The following is a 26092-nucleotide window of genomic DNA, read 5'->3' as shown; positions in this document are numbered from 1 at the left end:
GCTCCAGGAACAACAGAATTAATCACAGAGACAACATCGCAATAAATACAAATGTGCTTCACCTTGCTGACATACAAAGGTACAGGTTTTTGGAGGAGGGGTGGGGAGGGGGAATCTGCTGCTGTAATGCATCACTGTTCTTCAGATGAAGGTTTCTTTACAAAAAGGACTTAATTTCTCCTTTACTGTTAAAATATTTTGTTGGTGCTCCCAGCAGCTGCAAGAAAAGGTTTCAATTCCCAAGCATTTTCTGTATTCCTGTCAGTTGTTCTTATCTTTCTGGTCAAGATTTGTTATAAATTGAATATATTTGGCTCTAAATTCTAAGGGATTTTCATTTTGAAGTCAAGAATTGTTTTACTAGTACCAGGATCTGGAGGATACAGCACGTGATGATGTCAGCGTTGGCTTCCCCTGTTCACTTATGTGGTTTTTCTTTTTTGAACATCTAGAACCTGGAGCCATGGCATTATCTAATAATCATGTTTAAAAGAAATCAAAGAGGAAAGATAAGGAAAACCAATTTTCTCACAGAAAAAAAACCCGAAGAGTTTTCCTGACAGTACCAGAGAAAATAAGAGTAACTCATTGTTGGGTACCTTTGCATTTAGTACATTTTTTTAGTCATTATGATTTAACTGTATGAATTTTTACTTTGGTTGTCTTGGTCCTGGTTTCTAAACAACTTTGCCCAGTAAAATGGCAATCTTTTCTTCAAAAGGAAGAAAAAAAAAAGAATTCCACTCTCAGATTATTGGAAAAAAGAACCCTGTCTCGTGTTTATTTATTTAGAAAGCACATACAGCAATGCATGGGGAGGGGAAGAGAGATGCAAAATAAGTGAGCATACAAATCCATCTCAAAAGAAATAGTGAGACACTTCCCAGATGATTAGTAGTACATCAGTCTATGTGAGCATTTAAACTGTTGTACCTCTAGATTAAAAAAAGAAACCACAGAGAATTTCTGAAGAACAAGGTAAATGTCTATATTTCAGAAATCTCACCACAATCAACCTGTAGGCAGCAATGTTTTTGTTTTGATTTTTGTTCCTGATATTTCCTCAAAGGGGTCTCTCTCATGCTACGGTTTCTTTCCTCAGTGTCCGCCTCTGATGACAGGTAAGGATACTCGTGAATGAAGATTTCCCCTTAGTTCTTGACCTTTTCTTTAACTTCTTTTGATGCTTGAGTGAAATTCCAAGCTCCTCCATTATCGCATTGAAAGAAAGACACTGGTGGAAGACATAAACAGCATTAAACACTTCTCGTTGAAGGCAGAGTTTGACCATGACCTTTGCACAAATGCTGGTTTTCAGAAGCAAGGGCCTGAGCTCTTACTGGCAGGCTCAGAAAGCTTCTTAGCTGGGTCCTGCCAGCTTTGAATAAGCCCATAAAGTATAATAGGTGAATTTGTATCAAAGTCATGTTTTTTGCCTAACTTGACTTCCACAGAATTTAATTTAACTTTGGCTTGACTAAAGCCGATTGCGAATGTTTCTGAAATTCTACACAAACGCATTTGCAATGTTTTGGAGGTTTCATATCATAAAACTTACCCTTTTTCAGTAGGTAAATTTTCTCCTGACCTTAAAAGAAAAATTAGCTTTTTTAAATTACATGTACCTTAGCCCCCCAAAAATGGGTATACTAGAGAGAAGAAAGAACAAAAAATTTGAAGATTTCTTTGTGGTTTAGTTATTTTCCCTTCATGAAATTATCAGACATTCTAAGATATAGCAAAGTCCTCAATCCTCTTCTTTCTTCAGAAAGAATCTTTTTAAAATATTGTGTGTTGAAGAAAGGAGAAAATTACCACAAGAATAAGGTAGCTGAATAATTTAGAAAGAAAGCAGATTAACAAAGACATCCTTTAAAATCTACAGCTGGAATAATTTACATGTAACACAAAAAAAAAAACAACAAAAAACCCACAAAGAGGTTTTAAGTGGAAGTATCTAGCAATGCAAAACGTGTTCCATGCAAATATATATAAATAGATTATTTATATATAAAATGAAGTTATGCTACCAGTGTGAAACAAAGCTTTCTTTCATCAAGTTGAATAAATCCTTCCTACCAAACCCTTTCTAGAAGTGCAGAGCTGATCAGCTTTAAAACAACTAGTTAAAACTACAGTTCTTGTAAAATGACAGCAACAGCACAATGGTATGGTTTTATGTATCAAAAGCGAATTTCCTTCTAGAGTGATACCAGTGCAAGGTAAGTAATATTCCATTCTCAACCAGTAATAATCCAATAATGACCTCAGTTACAAGGGGCTAAAAAAAAGTAAAACCAGATATATGATTCAAAAAGAAAAAAAAGAAACAAGCTTTTCTAGTAGCCAGGTATTCTAGAGGAATATTTTCAAATGCAAAAGAATATAAGGGTAACCTGGATCAACCATTTGTTTAAGGTAGCAAAGGAACCCCAGAGAAGTGAATCACACATGCTTCTTCCTCTCCAGTATAAATGTTCCCTATAACATGTGTAACCCTAGTTCTGCAAATGAGCTCAGGGCATCGCAGCATCGGTGTGTGTGTGTATTTTAAATGTGCATGATCTTGCATATGTCATCATGTCTGCTTGTGGGAGTGGCTGCACACAGACTAAGACCACGTAGTATGTTAAACCTGTAGTTTAATATGCTCTTTCTCTGCAATGCTCAATTTTTTGTTCATCTAAAATTCTTAAGTATACATAATTAAACAACTAATACATCATGACATCCCCAAAATGTAATAGACATAGGCCAGGGCAGTGTACTGGGGTTTTTCTTTGGTGTTTTTTTGGGAGGTGTGTTGTTTTTGGTTTTGGTGTTTTTTTTTTGTTTGGTTGTTTTTTTGTTTTTTTGGGGGGGGTTTGGTTTGTTTTTTGTTTTTTGTTTTTTTTATTGTTAGGTTTTGTTTGTTGGTTTTGTTTTTTTTTAATTCAGATTACTCTCTGGTAATAGCCAGGAATTTTCTGGTCATTTATCATTTAAATATCCCTTTTGACAATGCAATAAAGGAATTCCAGCACTACTGGAGTTAGAGTCAAAGGTGTCTCCTGCAGGCCCATGCCCTCTGGAAGCAGCAGGTGAAGCAGGTATCATTCTAAAACAGGCACTATTTCCATATAACTTCAGTTTTTTTTAGAGTAGCACCACTTATTTACAAACTAATAAAACTATATGCTCTAAGTGGCTGACTTAGCATGGATAATTTCTCTCTACTATCTTAGTTTCTATTGAGCTTTCAAAATCTTCTAGTTTCAACGTACTTAAAACACCTTTGGCATGAGTTTGGTCAACATGAAGCAATGAATTAAATGTAGATTTAAGACCCTGAACTGATCCTTCAAAGATCTTCCAATGGTTGTAGCCATAACTACAACTCCGATCAATTTTCCGCATATTCCTGTATCTGAGATCCTACCACCTTTGAGAAAAGCAGTTGGAGGTGGTAAAAAGCATTTAAAAATCTGGAAGGCACAGGGATTTCTCTGCCCCTCTGCCTTCACACAGAGCTTTAAAAGGTCAAAAAGAGCAATCTGAGATGATACTTCAAGCTTTCAGGTTTAATCGTTCAGAAGGACAGATAAAGGTGAACTTTCTTTCGAGCACCACAAGCACAGCTCAAAATCCTATTTATCTCCAAGCTTGTGTGTGCAATTAGGAAACTGTTGAACAGATGTTTAAAAACTGGAATTGCCCTGAACTTTTCAAGCAGTAGAAAACTGTGGTAGAGAGTGAATATAACTCAGTCAGAATGCTGTAGGATTTACAGGAAAATCACAAAGAAGACATTCAGTACTGACTCCCAGACACCGTCTGAACAGCTCCATGTCTGCAGCATAATTACAGTAGCCTTTAAAAAGGGAATGGTGACATTAAAATGCTGTTTAGAAGGGTAATATACTGTCCTTTTAGTCTCATACTCAGCCAGACTGAGTTTCTTTAAAAAGCTGGGGTTAAGTGGTTAAGTCCACTTTCGAGGTCTCATGCAGAATGAGAACAGAGCAAGCATAGAGCAATATATTTAACAACAGAGTAATAAGTTTAACATTTTACTTTTAGTCAGCTTAACTTTCTTATTCTAGCAGTGTGTCAAAATGCTGCAGGAAATGGAAAGTGAGGCTAAAAGGAAATGTCATCCTTTAAAAACAGAACAGATTTAGCTCTCCTTGTGATGTTAGACTCTTTACCTTTGCCCTTATGGTCTCTTCAGCAGGCTACAAAAGCTTGGTCATGAAGCTCCCAAATCCTTACATTCCCATACGGAAGACTGTGTTAAACATTATGATAATTATAAACTCAAAATTTAAAAAATAATATACAAACAAGATGGAGAAAAGAATCTGTAGTTAGGCTTTATCAATCTGCTGCTTTTGCTGTTGGGCTACCACTGCAATGAAGAATTTTCAATTGTGTTTTATTAACACCCCTCAAAACCAAGTAAATTACAAAAAAAAAAAAACAACAAAACAAACCTAAACCAAAAAACAAACACAAAATCCCAACAAAACCCAGACAAAAAGGAAAAATCCACCCCAAAACCAAACCACAACACCAAAACAAACAAAGAAATCACCAAAACAAAACCAAACCCAGTGTGCTGTGCTGGGGAACTGAGAACTATGAAAACCAAAGGACATGGGCCAGATTTTATTGTCAAGGAACATGTGACCGGCCCAGGCACAGAGGAGGAGGTACAGAAGTCAGGGTTTCTCTTTGGCCTTAGAAGGACCCATAGCTGTGAGGGACACTGACATATGTCTTCTGCTGAAAGAAAAGTGATTTGTATGTGTCTAGTGCACCGAAAGAAAAATATACAAAATAGTTTCTCCTGGTGAGCAAAGTGCTGTTGCAGCACATTAAGAATCTGAGTATTCCATCACTGGTGGTTAATCGCATGAGGAGATCACTAAATTAAGTCTTTTGAACTGTCAGAGCCTATTGAACAGTGATTGTCAAAACAGTATGACAATAATCCATGGATTATTTTAACTCTTCCTTAGTTATATAAACTGTTTGTCAGTTTCCTTTTTACCAGAAAAAAAACCAACCAAAAACCAAACCAACAGTAAAGCTACTTGCTCGTCTCCCAAGCCATCTAAAACCAAATGGGAATGTTAAGTGAAGGCACAGATAGCCACAGTCATGTTTGGAGGTGGGATTATGGCCTGAAAGTGAAAGGGCTCAGGGGCTCCAGCTGATGTTCGTCGAACAGGGGGAATTTGCAGACTTCACAAGAAATTCTGTTTTGCAAGAACCTCAGTGAAACAGAGGATTTCTTCCTTCTCCCATTTTTCCTTCTCCTTTGTTTCCAAAGAGCTAAAGAGATGAAGCTTCAAGGCTTTGATCTGAGAGAGAGGGCACAAGCACATGATACTGTGGCAGTACTTTGTGAAAATATCAATCTAGTTGCGGGAGGCATTATTGCTGTGCTTGGTCTAGTTCTGTGGTGCAGGTGTGTTGTTAATACACACCCCTCCTGGGTCTCTGAAATGGTGATCATAGTGTCTTTGTTCCTCTCATTCTTCTCTTGTTTCATCCTTTCTCCCTCATTCCCCTAGCACCTTTGCCTAATTGGTTTGCAGACTGTTTAATGAGGGCAAGAACTGCCGTAAATAAAGGTAGGCACATTGATCCCAGCCAAACAAATCTGTCAATGGCTTGGGACTAGCTTATTCACAGCCCCTTTGCTTTCAAAGGCTTCTGTGTGTCACATCATATGCCATTTTTTGCATACACTTACTAATTTGATTATTTTGGGAGTTCTGACTAAAATGCAGCAACAGCAAAACAAAAAATAATAAAAAGTGACATAAGGGTATGAGTATAGCCACATTTCTCCCCCAGATAGTTCTGGCTATGCTTTATTGGCACTGCAGCAGTAGGGCTGATGGAGTCTGTTGTGGCTCATCCATCACAGGCAGAGCTGCTGGCTCTTGTGTTGCAACAAGGTCCTCATGTTGACACACACCTGAGAAAGGATCTGGATTTATTACTGGGTCCTGGATTCAATTGCAAGGCTGCAAGTTAGGAAGATGCAATGGTGACCATCTGTATTTGTAAACAGAGTATTTTTTTGTGGCCAAATTTCAAAGTATAGTGGTCATAGAAGCTCACAGTGTCAACAAGCAGAAAACCTTTGACTGCTTTAACACTTCTTCCTGAAGCTTGTTATGTCTACGCAGCAGTCCTCTCAGGTGCCATGCACTTCATGGGAGATGCTATGGGCTATGCTTTCCTCAAGCCTTGCTGTAAACCTGAAGGTTCCTTTTCCTGGAACCACAGCAAATCTTGCAAGAAATGGCTTTACAAGGACAGACTTGTTAGCGCTCTGGTGTCATCCTGGCTCACCTGCTAGCATAGCTGCTATAGAGCAAGTAAGGCTTTTTAATAACTCTTTGTAGCTAGATATGAAGCTCTGATAGGGAAAAGAAGAGCTGCTTTGTAATTCCCACAGGCAAGACAAGTCTGTGAGGTTGTCGGTAGGGAAAGCTAGACACGGAAAAGCAAAGACTGTTACTAACAATGTGACTGTTTTCTTGACAGATAAGAAAATGTTTACGCAAAAAGTGACAGAAAAATTCTGGATTCTGCATCCATCTAAAAAGCAGTTAGAAAACTTGTTGAAGCTACAACCCGGAGGATTTCTTGCGTAGAGCATTGATGGAGGTAAACACATTAGGAATTTTCTTTCCCTTCTGGGACTTGAGAGAAGCTGAATTTAATTAGTTTTAAGTCTTCTACTGGGAAACTGCAAACAAAAGTGCTTTCTTAAATCAGATATACAAGAAGATGTAATTCAGGTATTTGCTGGTAAGAAGGCTCATTTTATGAAGAGCCAAAGCTTTCAAGGCCCTATTCAAACAAGTTAAAATGCCATTTTGAGCAAGACAATTTCCTGCAGTGTCTGGAGTGGAGCATAAACACTCATGTACACAAATGAGCACTGGAAGAAAAGAAGTGGTATAGCCTAGTTCTGAGCAACACATCTTTGACACAAAAAATACTTAAGCCTGCTGCCAGCATAAATAATGCTGACGGAAATCGTGACATGGATAGAAGAAAAACACATGTCACTGTATGCTCTGGCTTTTTTTAGGAGCAAGGTATGAAAGAAACAATTCAAGAGGGGAGCAGAGCTTCACCACAACACGCAATCGCCACAGCGATTGAGTGTGAAGGCATCCACTTGAACAAGTTTTCTAATTGCAGTAGAGTGCAGAAATAGCCCCTCAATAAAACAGATCATTAACTTGTTTGATGAGGAGGAACTGCACTGGGCAAAAAAAACATAAAGTAGCTGTGAGGAGTGGGAAGTGAATTAGTGAAACTGGTGGTAAACTGGGATATAATGAGTGATACAGATAAAAGGCAATAAGGTTTTGAAAACATGGTTGTTTGCCATGGTTCATGACACCCTGTGAGTTGGCATTTATATACATTTTGTGTATCTCAGATTGTCTTACGGTTTTTAGTGGCAAAAACATATTGTTGCCTGCCTTGGCAGTCTCTCTAGGCTAGCTGAGGATCAGAGGAAATCAAACTGTTATCTTTCAAGGGTATAAAAAGCATCCAGTACCAACTTCCTACACAAACGTTTCCTTGTGTGTTTCAATATGCAGAGCAATGCCAAGGCTTTCCTATTTGATATAAATCAATATCCTAGTTTTGCCATAAAGGAGATTTCTAAGTTGCAAATCCTTACAATAGTGAACATCACGAATTGCTCAAGCCCAATCAACGGAGTAATCCTGTGAAAGGTATATACTGGGGGTGCCTGAGGGTGCTTTTGTTGAATATGTTCTTAAATGTTAATGGTTACATGGTATAAAATTTAACTGATGGATATGATTTTGTGCTATGATAGTTACTTGGAAGCATTGGCTAATGAATTTTAAATGGATAAATTAAACTTCATTAAATATTGACACTGGGAATACAATACACCAGCTAAAAATCTCTGGCTGCTTATAACAGGGGTTCAGAAAGTTAATGGAGCCCTGCAGGTTGTTTTCTGAGAACTGCCTGGCTCACTTGCTGAATGCCATGGCAGAAAGTGAGCAAAATATTTCTCCATGTTTTTAGTAATGTGACTGCCATTGGTTTACTTCGGTTTGGTAGGAGATGAAAGGGAGGTAAATAATTTTTCTTACCTGGAAAAGGTGAATTACTCCATGAAATGACACGATGATAATTGTACATAGAGACTGTGATAATTCTTATAATCTACTACACTCTACTGCACTCATTCTTTGCTGTAGGTGTAATTATTTTCTGTGATATGCATTTAAACTGCCCAAATTTCCAGGACTTTGACAATTAGTGTTAGGTAAGCTTATCTCCTGCTGAAGCAAGAGGCACTTTGAAGTCATTAACTATGTGTTGGTGAGTACAACCTTTGCCATTATGTGAACTGTTTAATGTTTTCCATCAGACACACCTTTTTGCTTTCCTGACTATACAGTGTGAATTGAGGGCTGTGTTCGAATCCCTCGCTCCTCTCGGATTAACTTGCCACAGTCTAACTCCGTAGATAAGGTGGTGCCAGAGGTGGAGTTGGACGGATGGGTTTGCTTACACTGTAGTCCATAAAAGAAACAAAAGGCCTTGCATGCAAGAAAAGAAAAATGGAGAAATAAATAAATGAAAGAAGTAAAATTAAAAATAAACATGAGAATGAGATTCAGAGTCTATTTAAATCAAAAGGGATTCTATCTGTGGAAACAGAAAAGTCATAGATTGCACTTGGCTCCTGCTCTGGATCAGCTTAGTGATAACATACACTATATAGCATTTCCCATCTAAGCTTCTTATTTCACCACAATAAAAACAAAATGAACTGAGAGAAATCAGAAAGTAACACTGGAATCTCTGGTTTTCTACTTTCTGTAAAATTACTTTTGGAAAAGAAGTACAATGTTGTTACATTAGCTCACTTAAAGATTTTAATTATTAAGAGGCTGCCTATATACAATAAGCAATTCATTGCTGTGAAACCATACTGGTTTCAGATATGGTGTATGTACGTATGTACATATGTATCCCTGAGTACAATGTTACTCATCCAACATTTTGCTAAGTAAATTAACACTCCCTCATGATATAAAGGTTTAGGTCTACAGTAATTACAACTTCAGGACTTTCCCAGACTCCTGAAGAGTTTTCAGGATATTCTGCACCTCTTAGCATTTATACTAAACATTTTAATTAGCTGCAACTGTTCTCCAAAACATGCTTGAAAGAAAGATCTCCTGAGACATGAATGAAACAAAGATACAGATATATTCTTTATGCATTTTGTGCTAAAACTCTCCTATAGGGTTAAAACACTAATCAGAAACCTGCAAAATGTGTAAAATAGAGTCATCCTTTATCTTTGACTTATTCCAAAGCAGGGACACTGTGATTAATATGGCCTGCAAAATTGCTCCGCATGAGCTGCGTCTGTTGTTTGTAGACAGTGCCATTTTGTGTAACAAGGGCTTGCTCAGGCACACTTGGAGATGTTTTCACGGTCAGGAGCTGCCCTTTCCTCCAGGATACTGTGAGGACCAAGTCCACTGACATCGGCATTAGACATCATAGACCCAAAATAACAGCAAGAGATGTTTGGAAAATGAAGATGCATGGTAGGATTTGTCTCACTTCCCTTCAGCTGTCTGAACAGCAGGCATGCAGTCTTAGCTTACCGTGATCCGTTACTGGAAGCAAGGAGATACAGGTGATTTATCCTACCCAAAATCAGATATTATCCTCTCAAGGCCCTCAGCCCTGGCTGCTTGCTTTTGCTCAAGTGGCAATCCCTCTCACATCCCAGGACCATTGCTATGTGCAGTGTAAGCTGCACCCCTGAGACCGAGTTCAGAATGTTCCCCTTTGTCTTCCACTCATCCCTGCTGCCTTTGTTAAGGTTATTTACTTCAGCAGTAATTTCTGGCATTTTAGTCATCAGCCTTGCAGGATTATACCTTGGATGAAGAGGATGAATTCCCCAAGGAAAACTTCCTGCCTTTACGATCTTAAAGTGCCAGGTGAGCTTAAAAATGTCACTTTGAAGTAGATGTCTTGAAGCCTGAAGTTAGGTTTTATGAACCTGCCTCTTGGTGACTGCACTTGCAGTGCAACATGACCCTCGTCCCTACAGTAAGTCCTGTTGAAGTGAAGAGGATCAGGGCAGTGATAGCAGTTGAGCCAAACAGGGCCACATCAGGGTCCAGGACATGGCCAGAAACAAACCAGAACCAGGGAAGGCAGCCAGAGTAAGAGGGCTGGCAGACAACTTCAAGAACAGACTCATGTCTTGTTTCTTTTACAGTGGCTGGTGGTTCAGTAAATGGATGTTTACAGTCTATTTTAATGATTGATTATATCTCACAAACAGCTGTAACACCCAAGGCATGATTTATACACAGCATTTCCTCTGTTTTCCCTCTGCCCTTTTAAATTGCTCCTTATACTTCAGTGGATCTATAATCAGAATTCCTTTGGCTCCAAGATCTTACTTTTCTGTGGTATTCATCAACTTTTAGTAGGTTTCCCTGCATTGAAATGCATGGTTCAGCATAGTGTGTAAATTCCTGGCTATGAAAAAAATGCTTTCTAGAGCAAGAGAAAAACTACACTTGGGGGTTTAGAAGTACACTCTTGTTGTTACTCAAAGGGCTGATGCTAATGCCATATGAAGAAGAAAATCCAGTTGTTTTTTATTCCCTTCCAATGTAATTTATACTTTAAGTCTTAAAGATCAAGCAGAAAATGTTTGAGAAATTAATTGCTCTTGTTCTGCACTGCCATACTAAGCAGCACTAATTGGACTGTGGGTGAGGTATGTCCCTGTTCTTATTCATCAGTTATTTATCCTTAGTGTGAGAAACCATGGTGAGAGTTCAGCAATACAAAATCTGCGCTCCAGCAGAGATTTATAATGCAGTAACCTCCACATCCACAAAGCTCAGTCTCCCAGAAACTTAAGCAAGCTGGGAATGGATGACTCACCTGCTCAATATCGCTGTTTTTCCTTGATTTATATATAAATTCACCAATGGCTACAAACACTGAAAGAACAAGCCCTGCAGCGAGCACTATGAAGATGCCTCCAATATTCTCCACCCCGAGAGCACTGGCTTCTTTGCTGTCCTCTTCGGGGCAGCCGTTGCCTCGCCACCACTTTTCCTTCATCATGTGCAGCTTTCCCTCCTCCTGGAGCTGGAGGATGGCGATGGTGATCTTGTCTCTGTAAGGAGACCCTGCAAGGTGAGAGCAAGATTTGTCAGTGCTTGCTGCAGCAAAGTGAAGTCAGGGAAGGAGCAAGCTGCTGCTATATGAAGCAAAAGTGCTTCCTTATCACAAGGTTGATTATTCCAGCTGAAAGTCGGGTTTTCTTCAGCTGGAAGGGGGAAGAAGATTATCTGTTGGTGTCTGCCCTAGGGACTGGAAAGCAGAAGGCTCCTTTGGTGCGGTTATTTGAGAATTTATTATAATTTCTAGGCTCCCCTTCTGAGGTTTATTTAAGCCTTGGCTGTAGGTTTTCTTGTGAAGTAATTCCTCCATATCATGTTTGAATATTGCTTTGAGCACCCTTTGAGACTTTCCACTTTGCATCTCTTCTATTTACTTCAACATCTGCTTATTTTTCCTACTGCTTGTAAAATGAGTAGCTGTCTAAGAAAAACCCACAGTCAGATACATTCTTTTCTCATTTATATCTGCATTAGCCCACAATTCCAGCTACCTAACAGCTTATAAGAACAATGGGTGGCCAAGTCTCCTTTTCCATCACTTGCAACAATGTTGGCATTGCCAGCTGAAAATAGAAAGTATTTTATCCTTTTCTTTTCCAGTCCAACAGTGTTGATGGGCCTGTACTGTATCTGGAAAGTAGCTGGGTCACATTGGGTGGTTCAATCTGTTCAGGTTTGCCTCTCACACACTCTGCTCTGGCTCTCCATCTTCCAAAATCTCTGCCATCTGTAAGTCCCTTCAGCCAACTTGTGCTGCTTCAGGAGCACAAGTCTGTCGCTCCTAAAAGGGGACAAAGCAGAGGTTTGCCTCTCACCTGGCTTTAGGAGCAGCACATAGTTAAAGGAAATTGCTACTGATTATCTTATATTGCCAGAAACTGAAGTTATGAACAACAGCAGCAATCCTGATAATAATTAGAATAGACAGGTGGAAGTTGGTTTTGGCACTGTGAGAGAGACTTGTCTTTACGTGGCAAGCATTTTATGATAGCAAGCAGGAGAGGGTTACAAGAAAGGCTGTTTGACTCTAAAGACATGTATGTACCTCCAGATCCTAACATGCTGGGATTCCTACAGTTGGAAGCATTTAGACTCTGGACTGAAATAGTGTCACCAGCCATTTGTCCTGTAGCTAACTACCATCCACCCTTTTCTCTCCTTTAGCACATTAATAAGACTGTTTTCTTAAACAGTAATTTTACCAAAAGTAGTATTTTTCGGCAAATTAAAGCAGTGGCAACCCTCAATCTAATCAAGGTAAATAAACTTTTAAGGCAGAACATATGGCAGAATTTGAGTGATAGCACGGTACATATAGACTTAAGAAAAATCTCACTAGTCACCACTTTTGTGTCTTTATGCTAAATAGCCTTTGAAACCTGGCCTCACAGCTTCAGTTTTCTTTCTCAGATTGCCATGCAGGACATTATTAAAAATAATTGTACCATGAATACAAATCCCTTTCTCTGCTTTCCATTTCCTTTAGCCCACAACATTGTCTGAGGAGAATCAGCTTGAAAAACATTGCAGTTCTTTGTTTTGTTTTGCCAACACTCAGCTATTTTTCAGTGTCTCTTACTGCCAGCACTAGGACATGCTGTGACCACAGATGCCAGGAGACGTGTCAGATTATACAAATTCCATCTGGGAAGCCAGCAATCAGCAGCCACTGCCTGAGGTAGCCAGCTTTGAAAGGAAAATATGCCTGCTGTAAGTATAGATGATTTCTATGCATGCTATTAAAGAACCAAAAATAAGCCCAACAGAAAATAAAACAGAAGCGCCTTCAAAAACAGAGAAGTGAATTATTTCCACTGAAAACATCAGTTTCTCTCAGAAGAAAGAACAGAACAGTTTCTACCTTAGGAGATGTTTGTCGCCCTGATAGCTAAAGACTGTTAGATCGTAGGACTCATCTATTTTCCCTTGCCTGAAAGGACATAGCTGTTAGGTAGAGTGAAGCAGCCTCGCTCACAGTGCAGGATTTGTGGAGATATTCATTCTTTTTTGTGATGTTTATGTTGCCAGCAGGATTATCACAATTCATCTTGAGGATAACAGGTATATTTCTGTGTGTGCTTTTAAAGTTTGTCAAGTGTGCCTGGAGTGCTGGACTGGTGATGTTTTATTGGTGAGCACTAAAACTGCACACAAATCCATCTCAACACCTCTTTGAATATTCAGCCTATCATTTATGGCCTTTGAGCTATTAACAACTTACCTCTCAGGCCAAGAAACACATCCATCTACTTTCTTAGCAGTCTCCCAAGTAACTAATAATAGCTTCAGTGTTAGAATTACTAGCATCAGCACTGGCAGGGATACTGGAATTAGTACCTGTCCTGGTGTCTATAATAATGACGCTTTCTTAAACTGGATTCCCCCCCAGGGTGACATTTTGCATAGGGCTTGCTTAGAGGTGCCTTTGCTACAGCAGTACTTCCAGAGTGCATTAAGTTCACCACCAAGTGTTGCTGCAGATTTTTCATTAGTAATAGTATTTGCCAAGAATCTGATGAAAGCCCTCCTCTCTCTGACCCATTGGCTCTGTAATGAACATAAACGGAGATGCTTGTTGATATAACTAATTCCCCTTTTCCTAACTCAGCACAAAGAAGTAGGAAGACAGCCTGTATTTGCAGGTGTTTTACTTGCAGGAGATGCTCTGATAAAACAGTACATTTCCTAGATTTGTAGAACTTTCAAAAATTATCCTTCTTGTTTCTCTGGGAGCTGAACAGTGCTGATATTCAGCTCATTCACTGGAAATCCGGGAGTGTGAGGCATATGTTTGCTGCTGAAAACCCTAGCCATGTGTTTGTGCATTCTGCTGAACGAAAAGATGCAGACACCAGTTAAGACATGCTGAAACTTTGGTGTTACAGGTCATGGACAAGGTTTGGCTTTTTTTTTGTTTTGCTGATTTGTTTGTTTGTTTTGCTTTTTGTTTGGTTTTTTTTTTTTTTAAATACAGCTTCTGAAATCAATAGTCTTGAATGCTGTGAGAAAAACAACAGCCTCTGGGGCCCATCTGAAGGATCTCCACAGCTTCTCTTGTTTATGAAATCAATCATTTAAGAATTTAACGTGCCTAATGGCACTGAATTATTCCACAAGGCTTGGAGATATCTATTCCCATGAATTTTGCTGGTTTTCCTTAAGAAAAAAATTAAAGCACATTTATCATACAAGAAACATCTTATAAATACATTTCACAGCTGTACTGCCAATGGATGTGCTCTCTCTGAGGATTACCATCTGTTCCAATTATTCCTTCATTGTTCTTGGTTTAAATTGTGGCAGCTTTATAACTGCAATTAAACTTTTGCCGTACATTTGTCTTTATTTGGGATTTTAGCTTTGGTATCATTTTCCTCAGGGTGAGAAGGCTGTTCTAACACATCCAGTGGAAAAATAGACTTACAATTTTATCCGCATGACAATCTGAGGTACTCAATAGCATAAAGAATCACAGCTCACAGTGCAGTGGTGTTTTTCCCTTGTTCATATCTTGTCTACTAAGAAACCAGTGGACAAAATACTTCACCTGGCTATATTCACGTAAACTGATAGTGCTTTGAATAATTTCCCTGAAGAAAATAAAATTTCATAGCCATTAATTGAGTGTGGCATGGTAAACGCAAATGTGAGCAGTGTGGAGAAGAATGTTATGCAGGAAAAAGATCTGGCTGCCTGGTGCCAATTATTCACAAGAACAGACCACAAAAAACCTGACACACTTCCTAATTCTCTACACTTAGAAGATCTTGAAAAGGACACCAGATATGCTAAAAAAGGTCTACTGGAAAGATTTCACCGAGATTGGAAGTCTTGAGACTCCACTTAAAATGTTGAAATCACTGATGCAGATGCAGAACTTTACAATTGCTTCTTGCTGTTCTTATGTGTTACTCAGAGGTCATCAAATCAATCAGAATTTCATCTCTTTTCATGCAGTTTTCTTGAGGGTGTATACACTGTACATAACTTTTATCCAGCTCACTTCCATTTTCCCAGAGACACTACCTGATTTCTCAAACTAAACTGAATTTCAGTAGAGCAACTTACACCTTGAGCATCACAGAGGATACCCAGTTTGCTATAAATGGGATGCTCCAGAAGGCAAGCAGGTCACTTGACCTCATTCTGCAGATGAGCAGGGCAAGAGTAGATGTTTTGCCTGAAGGGAGTCTCCTAGGGTTTCTTTTGATGTGAAAGGTTTCTAAAGGACTAGGGCATGATTCAAATGGCCATCTAAACTTCCGAAGGGGACATTGCTGGTTTTGCTCCACAACACCTGTTCTGGAAAGCATCTTACCAATAGGGGTTCCCACACCGTAGCCTTTTGAATCAATGAGCCCCCCGATCTGGGTGAGATTGCAGTTTCTCTGAGTCACATATTCTATGCTGGTGGACTCCATTAGCAGTGCATAGTCCGTTGTGAGCACACGCTGGATTCCTTCATCATTGTTCTTCACTAGCGCTGTCTGCTGCCTGCTGCTCATGAATGCCCACATCTTCTCATATGTTGATATTTTGGATTTCTAAGGAGGGAAAATGAGGGCAGAATCACACCGGCACCCAAATTACACTTGTAAAATATTTGTCAGCCTTTTGTTGTGACCGATGCCTATAGCACATTGGAGAATTGGTAGCAGGGCTTTCCCTCCCACAGCTTTTCTCTCTTGCTGTGCTTTATGCTGAGGAATCTCATTTTTCACTTCCTTTGCAGTGCCAGGAACTTCATTACTAGCACGGCTGTGAAGTGCTTTGAAGTTTTTTGGGCTAATGCTGTTACATGGATTGCAGCACCCAACCCAGCTAAATTAGTGCATCTGGATACTGTTGCACTCAGAAGCAGCAAGCAGAAGCCACTGCTTCTGAGTGCAACAGCAATTGCCAGGGCAAATTCACTACTCCAAAAGCCTGATGATGAAGTACTGGTTCTGTTGTTGTATTGATACCACTTGCCTAGAAGTCATGTGCATCAAGAATATAGCTTGAGAAACAAAACAACTTCTAAGCAAACTTCTGCTTTTTGCTTTCCATTGCAGTCAGACTTAAGGACTTCATCCTCTTCCCACTGAAGCTGAGGGGGAATTTGCCAAGAGTGTGTACATGTCCCGTGTCAGTGCCCAGCTGCACGAGGAAGTGGGATGCCAGAAGCCCCAGCTGCCTGCATACAATGTTGAATATCCCTTCCTTCCTGCTCCTTTCCCTGCATGGGAGCTCACAAGGCACCCTGCAGGGTATGGCAATGGCAGTGCCAGTGCACCCTTGTGTGGACTTCTGCCTTTGTTGGAGGATATGAAAAGAAAAACTGAATCTGCTTAGGGACAGGCGGGAGCCCTGTGCCTGCAACTCTCAAGATGCGCTACCTGCAAACCAAAAACCTTTAAGTGCTCTCACAGTGCTAACAATCAAACCTGTCTCCTTGTACACTCTCAAACACCATGGAGCACACAATGTCACTTGGACCATTAGAAACTGTCAACAGAAATTATTTTGTCACAAGACAGCAAAACCAAGCATTGCTGAACTGCTCTGTGCTGCAGCCTAGCACAAGCCACACACACACAAACCAATTCTTTAATGTAAGTATGAGTTGAAGGTCCCCCACACACTTACATTTCCCCAGTTCTGGGCCAGTAGATCCTCATTTCCTTCATGGGTCCTATCTTTGGTTTGTAGCCACCATAGCTGATTTTAGACTCACTGTGTGGAGACCATATGTGGTCCACACCAGTGGATTGGGGATTCCCATGACAAGTTGATTTTCTGGTTCTTTTAGCTTTAAATGTTAATGTGCTTTACCTGTAAATTCAACACCTGTGAATGCCACCTAAATTCCACCTAAGTTTGGTAAGCCATGGGATACCACTAAACTTTGAAGATGGTTAAGCGGCTCTTTACTATTAGAAACCATTTTTACTGCTCAGCTGGGAATATTGTTTTGAAATTGATGATAAGTTTATGTAGTAGATTGAATCTGATATTGAATTTACTGGAAGGATGCATTCCTTATTTAGATGAGTTTGCAAGAAAGATCTTAGCTTCTCAGTTTGCCAACTCCCTTTTTTTTTCAGGATAGATCATATTTCTGGCCATTGAATTCTCATTGACTTCAGTGGAAACATGTCTGCATATCAGAAGGTAGGGGCTGGCAAGAGCTGCAACATGAGATTAAGATCTATTATCACAGAGGGGCAAGAAAAAGCAATGGAAGATTTATAGACATGTTGGAAACAGAGCAGGACAGCAGTCTGTGTGTGTCATGATTTGTGGATGTGAAACATCTTGCCTTCTGTTGGACTTTTCCTAAATTTGGACATTCATGCAGATGGTGAATGCTGCCTGAGATCCTGTTGGCTCACCTGCCTAAAATCCTATCCCCTTGCTGGATCACTCCTTAATTGTCCAGGCCCTGTTTTCTGGGTATTTTCATCTGGGATCTGTGTACAGGGAGGAGACTGAGGTTTCTTCAAGGTCAGAACTACATTTCTTACTCCCAAATAATTTCAGTTGCTTTTGTTTTCATTGCCTGCAATACCTGGGTAGAAGGTATAGTCACTGCAGAAGCTTTCTAGAAAATATTGCCTCTTTAACAATATTTTTTCTGAAGACACTATTACAATAGGGATACTAATGTAGGACATTCAAAATTAGTGGAAAACCACAACTGTCAGCATATGCATTCTAAACAAGACTAATAAAAAGTGATTTAAGTTTGAACAAATGCAGAACAAGCTTTCAGAAAAACAATGGAAGTACCTTGCTTTTCTTTTATGTTTCCCAACCTATATCCCATCCAGCAGGTGCATTGGGTAATATCTTTCAGGGGCTTCCTGCTGTTATTTAAGCACAACATCTTAAACCAAAGCTCTTCAGAATTTGCTTCATGCTAAAATCTTTCTCTGCCCTTGATGTCTTCAGAAACACACTTTTGCCAAGTGTGTCTCTTATAGTCCTGAAAATCAGACCCATCCGGTCTTTCTGGTCTTTTATGCCCTGCATGGAAGGGACTTTCTTGCTCCTCTTTCCTTCACAGCAAGAAAATCCTGGAAGTGTCACAGTTCTGCTTTAAAAAAATGTTGATCTGAAAGAGTCTTCTATTTCTCTTGGCATTTCTTGGCTTAGCCCTTAGCTAAATCAAATCTTGCAACACAGGAAGCACCTGAAATAATGACCCTTCCTTAACTGCAACCCAGCCCTGCACCACACTCCTGCAGGACATTTTTACTGCTGTTGCACCTGCTTGTGCTGATTCCTACTTTCCCTGTTCCCATCACATCAGCACTCTCAGGTGGCAGGACCATCTCTACAGCACAGGCTGCCCAACGTGAAAAGCAACTTTCACCCCAGCTCAGCTCTTCCAGCCCTCGAATCGCAGGGGTACGGCTGTCAGGGGCTACTTCTGGGCACTAGGGTGCTCCTAGAGGCCATCACAGCATGGAACAGCTCAGGAGAAACTGTCCAGGTCACATTAGGACTCCACAGCTCCCCAGAAAAAGGCAGAGTTATTTCAAGTATCTTCTCTAGAACTGGTACGGCAAAGGTGCTTTTTCTTAAACTATACCATAATGCACATGCAACACGGGCACAGGAGAAACTGCTGCCCAGAAACCCTTATCCTTGCCTTCTCCTCATTCCCAGGTCTCTTACTGGTGTGTATGTGAGGGGATGCTCTTATGTCAAGAAGTATATGCCCTCACAGAGCACACAGTATTCCTTTTGCATACGTAAGTATCTATGGTATTTATTGTACAGAGACCTACTCAGTGATTTTTATTTATTTTTTTAAGTTTTGGACAGCATAAAGAAGTCTTAACCTTGGGAAACTCTTGAAGGGCTTCTGTAATAAAAATAACACCACCTTTTCCATAACACTATGTATGTGTCACTGGTTTACAAGTGTGATAAATTGTGGTTTTCATATATCTTTCACTATTTCACCTTCACTGTTTCAGAGAATCCATCTCCAGTCTGTAAAAAAACTAGTGTCATTTCACTTGCTTTTGTGTACACACCTATTTCAGGTACAAGTAAGCTAGCATCTATAGCATCTATAGCATACAAGTATTTAATCACCTTGTCCTTTTTTTTTTTTTTTAATAAAGTTTCACATTCTTTTAAGCCTACAAATTTTAACCTCAGGGATTAATGGTGCAAAAAAAAAAAAAATCAGTGTAAAGCTGGAAGCAACTCTAGGAAATTGTTCTGAATTTCTCATGAAATTCAGGAGCTATTTCCTCTAAACATACATGGAAGCAACAAGCTCTGAAGATTTCTTTCTGATGCTGAATTTGATTTCAGAATAGCAACGGCAGTGACCGTCTTTGGGCAGTGAAGATCTCTTAGACCAAGGGAGCTTCCCAGAGGTGAAGGTGGCACGGCTGCTTTCCCCTGCAGTTTCCAGGCATATCTTCAGATGGGTTTCCCAGCATATCTTAATGGAAATTTCAGCTCATCATTTGAAGAACTGACTATAATGAGACCCTGAAAGATACTGTAGTTTGTGTGTTTCTTTCAGCATGGAAACGTTTCTATTCAGCCACAGGAGAGCCACTATAAGGGCAGTTCATCCCTGACAGCTCCAGCAGGGACAGCCTACCATCAGATCTATAACATTACTGGGACGTCCTTGATGAGCATTATTGGTTTTGAGACGTGACCCAAATATCCTAGCCAAGATCCTTCCTATGTGTAAGCATTTTGCCTCATGTAGAAGCGTATGGGCTTATGGCTAAAGTGCGGCAGGGGGCTTGGGCTGGAGCAGCAGAGGAGAGGGGTCATGCACGGCACAGGTATTGTTTTGCCCCACATGCTGCTTCCCCACTGTGTTTCATCCTCTTCAAAGGCATCTCATATTTGACTATCTATAAACACTGTTCTTAGATACTATGGTGAAAAGGTTGATATCCAGTTCATTCAGTGTTTAACTTCCCTGCTGAGACTACTGATGAAGCTGCTAATTAATTCTACTTGTCACAGGATTTTTGCACGTGTATCCTGTATTTATGGCTTGTTTGCTTTCACACTGACATTTTAGGAGATTAATCCATTTTGTATGTAATTAATACTAATATGGAAAAAAAATGCAGTTATCTACAAAGCAATTAGCCACAGAAAATGATATTCTACTTACAGATGTGTTCATGTGCATGTAGCCTGTATATTAATAATCTGTGTGGTATTGACCATGGACCATTTTTAAAAAGGGACAAACTTGCATTTTATTGCATTTTGTTGTATTATTGCCATGCAATAATACTGCCTGAGGTGCAAATGTGACCTTCAGAAGTGATCTTGGCCAAGTGGCTGCAAGAACCTGAGATCCCACCCTGAGAAGCAACCTGGAGCAGAATGTCTCCAGGTCTTTGCCTCCATTCCCTTCAGGTCCTCCCAACAAAGACATGGGTTCACCCCTCACAACAGTACAGCACTGGATTGTTTCTCCATATGTCTTGGGGGAAAATCTCCCATCTTTTAAATAAATATTGCCGAAGGATCCTCTATGGATTTGGGCAAATGATGTATTTACCTATGATGCTAATTCTTTCAAATGTTGTGATTCCACCTCACCATTTTATTGCTGGAGGGCCATGAGTCAGTCCAACCGTACAGAGCTGGCTGATGCCATCTTACCTTGAAGAAGGTCATGGTGGATCCATCTCTAACGGCCCCGTACTCTATCTTGGTTTGCTTTGCCAAATCATCTGCTGAATCAATGGGGGATTCCATCCTCTCCACAGTCAGGAAGGCAGCCAGGTTGGCAGTATAGGATGAGATTATGATTAAGGTGAAAAACCACCATATTCCTCCAACTATTCTGGTAGAAAGAGCTTTGGGCATCAGCTCTGATCCTGTTACAATATCATCAAAACAATCATATTAAAATGATGCTGAAAGATGCCTTTCCTGATACCACAGACTGGTTTTAGGCACAGAATGCTGTTATGAGTTGTAGTATGATAAAATGATTTCAACAGTAATCTCACAGATGCACAGCTAACATTTATAATGGTAATACACTGTGAAGAGGATGTATGCCATGATATATGACAAATGGAATTATCCTTGGGTCTAAGCCCCATTACATTTCTGAGCTAATGCTCATTGTGATATTAACCTCTTACATCCCCAGCAAGCTATACTAGTATTTTTGTCCATTTTCTGAGTCATTGCCAGTATACTGTAATCAGTTTTTTGACCAGAGATCTTTAGTAGAATGCTGTTCTTTTCAGTGCTTGTTCTAGTTACAAATTACCTGGCAGAACTACCTTATAAGAGAAACCTGCCCTGGGCACCCTATTGACATACCTAAGCAGAACCAGGGCAGTCAATACAGTTCCACTGAACTTACTGGCCTGTACGAACCTGAGAGAAAATCCCATAACACATCTTATTATAAATGTGTGGTTTACATCTGAAAATTCAGAGGGTGAATGGATGTGTCCTTTGGATTTACAGGGCAATGCAAAGTTTCATCCAGTGTATTTAACACTGATTATTGCTGAAAGGGTTTTAGCAGATCTTGCACGTCACCAACAAAAGCGAAAGTGCTCTGCTATTGTCATAGAACCCTACAGAAAAGTACCTGTGGAAGTTAATGACACTGAATTGGCTTCTAAACAGCTCAGGTAAACTGTATTTAAGCCACACAGGTACTTTTATTTCTAAGCATTCTGATGCAAGTTTTATGTTGTTTTTCTTTTTACAGGCATCACTGCTGAACTTAGCTCATTGGGATTCAAGGATCTGGTTCAGTAAGGCACTTACACAGTCACTTGAATACTTTTGATTTAAAAAGTAAGCCTTTGCATAATTATTTTGTTAATGAAGGATGGATTTAAGAAAGAACTTAAGTGCCTGTGAACAGAGATCTCAGCATGTAAATCCTTTGATGTGACAAACATATTTCTATTACTGGAAAAACATGTTGACATATTATCTCTTCCCAGCTATTTAATGATTTCTGTAAGAAATTTAAACATGTTACTGAGAATATTTTCGGACTTTGAAAAATTCTGAATGTGACTTTTGGGGCAAAGACCAAAAGAGTAAAAACTTTCTGAACAATTACAAACAGATTTAACTTAGCTTTGTACACTTATAGGCATGTCTCTTAAAGGTCAAAGCTAAGCATAGCCCAAGGGTTTGAGTAGGTTGACAGAATTGCCAAATGAGAGCAGATGCTCTGCCTGTGCAGCCCTCTGCAGCCCTGGTGCTGGACAGATTTCAAATTAAGCAGCAGTCTAAAAGCAAAATTCACTTGAAATTTTGAGTCCAAATATATTTGTTTCAAGAGCTGTAGCTCTATATGGGTTTATGTTTGTGGTCTCTTGTACTTTCTTGCTTTTCAGGTTATATTTTTTTAAGTACAATGAAATCTTTATTGTATTGTTGATCTCAGGAGAAGTGCATTTATTTCTAAGCTGAGGTTGACCTGCAAAAGCTGGCTTCTATGAGTGCTGATTCAAGCCATCCTGAAGGTATTATTTCTGTCAAGCTTAGACAGCTATATAAATATAATTTCTACACTTGGACCCTGATGCAATACCTAGCTCTGACATATAGATCCCAATAATGAATAATAGCCAGATACCTTGCAGATACCTCGCAGATACCTCAACAAGCAATCATGAAATCTGCCAGTGCAGCCTTCTGGCAGCAGAAGAGAGTAGGCAAGAAGCCCTATGTGCTGAATTTTTTTGGGTGAGATGCCAAATCTCCTGTGATTTCCTCTAGCAAAAAGTTGTGTGTGAAAAATCAGCAGAATACATTCAGTACAATTAAGCTCAAAATGCCACGGCCTATTAATTATGCAGTGAGCTACCGTTTTTCTTTAGTGAGGTGCTGAGCACACTTTGCTCCCAGCTGAACCAAGCATGCCCAGCATCTCTTTTGATCACTCCAACACTTATTTCGGTGTTTGCATTTCTGAGGGCATCGATTCCAACAAAAAAGCGTTAATATATGCTCCATGCTCACCAGCTTCACCCTATGCACTCTCCTCAACCAGATACTCCTAGTCTGACCCATTGTCTGGCTGAACTGGGGCTCTGACGGATAGCTTTCCTTTCTGAAAGTGACAGTTTCTCTGAATGAATTGGATGAAATGTGCCCTGTTTGGATGCTTTCAGAGTATGCATAACACATCTGAGACTTGCAGGGGAAAAACAGGGGAAGTAACATTTAAATAAAAACGTTGCTAGCAAGACTCGGGGTCAGAGACAATACTTGCTGAAGTCTCTCTAGTGCCTTTTAATGGCAGACATGACAGCCAATCCTGATCCAGACTTTGCTCACGCTCTGTAGAAAAGAGAAAGTCTGATCATCACATTTTAAAATTTAATAACAAGTGGCTTCCAATCAAGCACAACAAGCAGCTGCTGCCAACAAGAAAGAACATAACGCTAGATGCAGAGTCACAACCATTCACATCATGTTCAAACTCTTCACATTAACGATGATGCACTTACAATCACACGCACCACAAGTTTGTACATGGAAACATTTGTGTTGCCTTACAAATGTTTTTTTCTTTCTTTCTTTGTTTTTCTTTCTTTCTTTCTTTCTTTCTTTTGCTTTGTTTTTAATCTTCTTGAAAGACAAGCAGAGTCTGGTTGGGGCTGACTGTCATGTACCCAAGGTAGTGGTAACGAGCAGACACTGCATCCCACAGTTTGCTGTGGATGATGGTAAACTCCAAAAAAGGCAGTACACCAAAACACAAAATCCTGGGGCACTTTCACACACAGGGCAATCACAGTTATATACACACACCTGCCTGATACTGTAAAACCTCAGCCTGTGTTTTACTCATAAGTTGGAAAGAAAATAAAAGAATAAAGCATCCAACCTCTTCAAAGTAATTTCTATGATAAAGCTCCTGTCAATACATTAGTGCACCAATAAAAGCAAGTGCATCTTAGATAAAATACAAACTTTATTCTCTACCATGCTTATGAAAAAATCCTCCTCTTGTTTTTTTCACTGCTACTCAGGTCTGTTAAAGAGGGAAGAATAAACTGTACCTGGATGAATGCAGAGATGGTTTTATATTCCTTACTTAAACGTTTAGGGATTTAATACCAAGGTACTGCTGGGCTATCCTCTGAATTGCCTTTTTGCTTGTTGTTGCAGGGTAGGAGGTTTTTGGTCAGCTTTGATTCAACTTGAAATGTTTGACAGAAAATATCTGCATTCTTTTCAGTGGGCCTCAGTTTTTGTGAATGGTGATTTAATTGGAAATCTTAGAACATATATGCCATAACCAAATGCATTTAGTACACATATCTGTTTGACTTCCCATATGGAGTAAGCTTCACTGCCCTTCCTTGTCAACTGAGTTAAGTGTCAGCTGTTTCCAAAATCATCATCAACTGGTGGAACTTGTGACTGGGTAAAGTTAATGCTTCTAAGGTTGGATGCATTTACAGAAGGATGGGACCCATACCTGCAGAAAAGCCATAAAAAAAAAGGTTTGGTTTTGTTTTTAAACAAAGTGTTTGACAAGTGCCAACAAACTTAACAACCCTTCTGAAGAAAGAGCATGTTTTTTTGTTGTTGTTGTTCAGCAATTATAACTGTTTTTCTAGGGTAGCTAAGGCTGTTACCGTTTCCATTGGGATGGAGCCCAACACCTTCCTATTTCCAAACCTCTTATACCAATAAACTCAACTTCAGCATGAAGCACTTCATAGCTCTCTTGCGATTATTTTACATTTTGGCCCCAGAAACTCCCATGTGACCCTGTCTGCTTCTCTTTCTCTCAGATGCTTCCCCTCCTTCCTTCTGCTTCAGCCCTATTCTGGGTTTCATAGGTTCCCTTCCTCTGCCTGCTCCCGGTTGCAGTGGCACGTCGTTTTCTTCCTTTGTTCTGTTAGTTTCTGAGATCAGGTTTTACAGTATGAGTTGCATTTACAGAGGGTGGAGTTTACCAGCACAGAAGCCCTTGAGCAGACTGTGGGATGTGTGCGATAACGAAGTGTAACCGGTGTACCTTGCTGCATGAGAGCTCCAACTCCAAACCAGAAACTATTTAGTAAAGTAAAATTGTTTTCCACCACATCTGAGTCTGGGTTGCACGGGTGGGGGTTATACCATTCATATGGTGTAAACCTGTGGCAGTTAACAGAAACAATCTGTAAACATCAAATAGAGTACATACAGTGGCAGCAAACCTGCTGAACAACACACAAAGTGAGGAGGCTAATGAAGGAAGCAAGGAAAAAAAAACCTCAGCTGAAAGGCTGTCCTGCCCAACGTCCTGCAGCTGCCTTGTGCAAGCCGTGGAGCAGCATTGCAATGCCAAGAGCTGTTTTTACAGTCCCAGATCTAGCAAAAGGTTACTCCCTTACTCCTCCCACTCTTGGCTTTAGAGTCCTCAAGGGTGAGGCTGCTGCAACACCCCACAGCTTCCCTGCCTGCACTGCTGACAGACAGACATTCACAGGAGCAGGGAAAAACTCGAAGTCATGTAGCTGCTCTTTGGAATAGAATTTAGAAAATAACGGAGGAGTAAAAGTCCTCTAAAAGCAACCATCATTTGCTGTCTGTAACTGACATGCTTGATGCTGAATGTGCTCTCCCTGCACAAGGCTGTTATGGCAGCGAAAGAAAATATTGCCAGTCGTTCAAAGGTGTTTGGGAGCAACTGCAGTGCCTGAAAGACATAGGGCCATGTTGTCAGTGTTTCTGAGAGAAAATTATGTGGAGGATTGCCTTAATGGAAGAGTTCTGCTCTATTCCCCAAATACCATCCTGCAACTGCAAACTGTGCCCCTTCTGCTCCACACAACACTTGGCAGAGCTACATTAAGGACCATTTCTCCCCAAGGTGCCTTGCCTGC

The 26092-nt window shown here is 40.1% G+C and overlaps 1 protein-coding gene across 3 annotated transcripts in view; it reads right to left on the bottom strand.

The window, feature by feature from the left end:
* Positions 1-751: 751 nt before the first annotated feature.
* Positions 752-26092, bottom strand: part of GRIK1 (glutamate ionotropic receptor kainate type subunit 1) — a 168532-nt gene continuing 143191 nt past the window's right edge. The window contains exons 12-17 of one of the 3 annotated variants that reach the window (XM_057410185.1): positions 25243-25361; positions 20883-21100; positions 15556-15781; positions 10993-11243; positions 8438-8603; positions 1104-1234 (exon numbers count right to left, since the gene is read on the bottom strand). In XM_057410185.1, coding sequence (XP_057266168.1) covers positions 8454-8603; positions 10993-11243; positions 15556-15781; positions 20883-21100; positions 25243-25361 — 964 coding nt within the window. In that variant the 3' untranslated portion in view covers positions 1104-1234; positions 8438-8453. Of the gene's footprint in view, positions 1235-8437; positions 8604-10992; positions 11244-15555; positions 15782-20882; positions 21101-25242; positions 25362-26092 lie in introns of all 3 variants that reach the window. The other 2 variants (XM_057410183.1, XM_057410186.1) reach the window with 2 other exon arrangements.

Source organism: Pezoporus wallicus, unplaced genomic scaffold, assembly GCF_028554395.1.
Source record: "Pezoporus wallicus isolate ANWC-B61680 ecotype Strahan unplaced genomic scaffold, APGP_CSIRO_Pwel_v1 contig_7011, whole genome shotgun sequence".
NCBI classification, from domain to species: domain Eukaryota; kingdom Metazoa; phylum Chordata; class Aves; order Psittaciformes; family Psittacidae; genus Pezoporus; species Pezoporus wallicus.
This window is presented reverse-complemented; position numbering and strand designations above follow the sequence as displayed.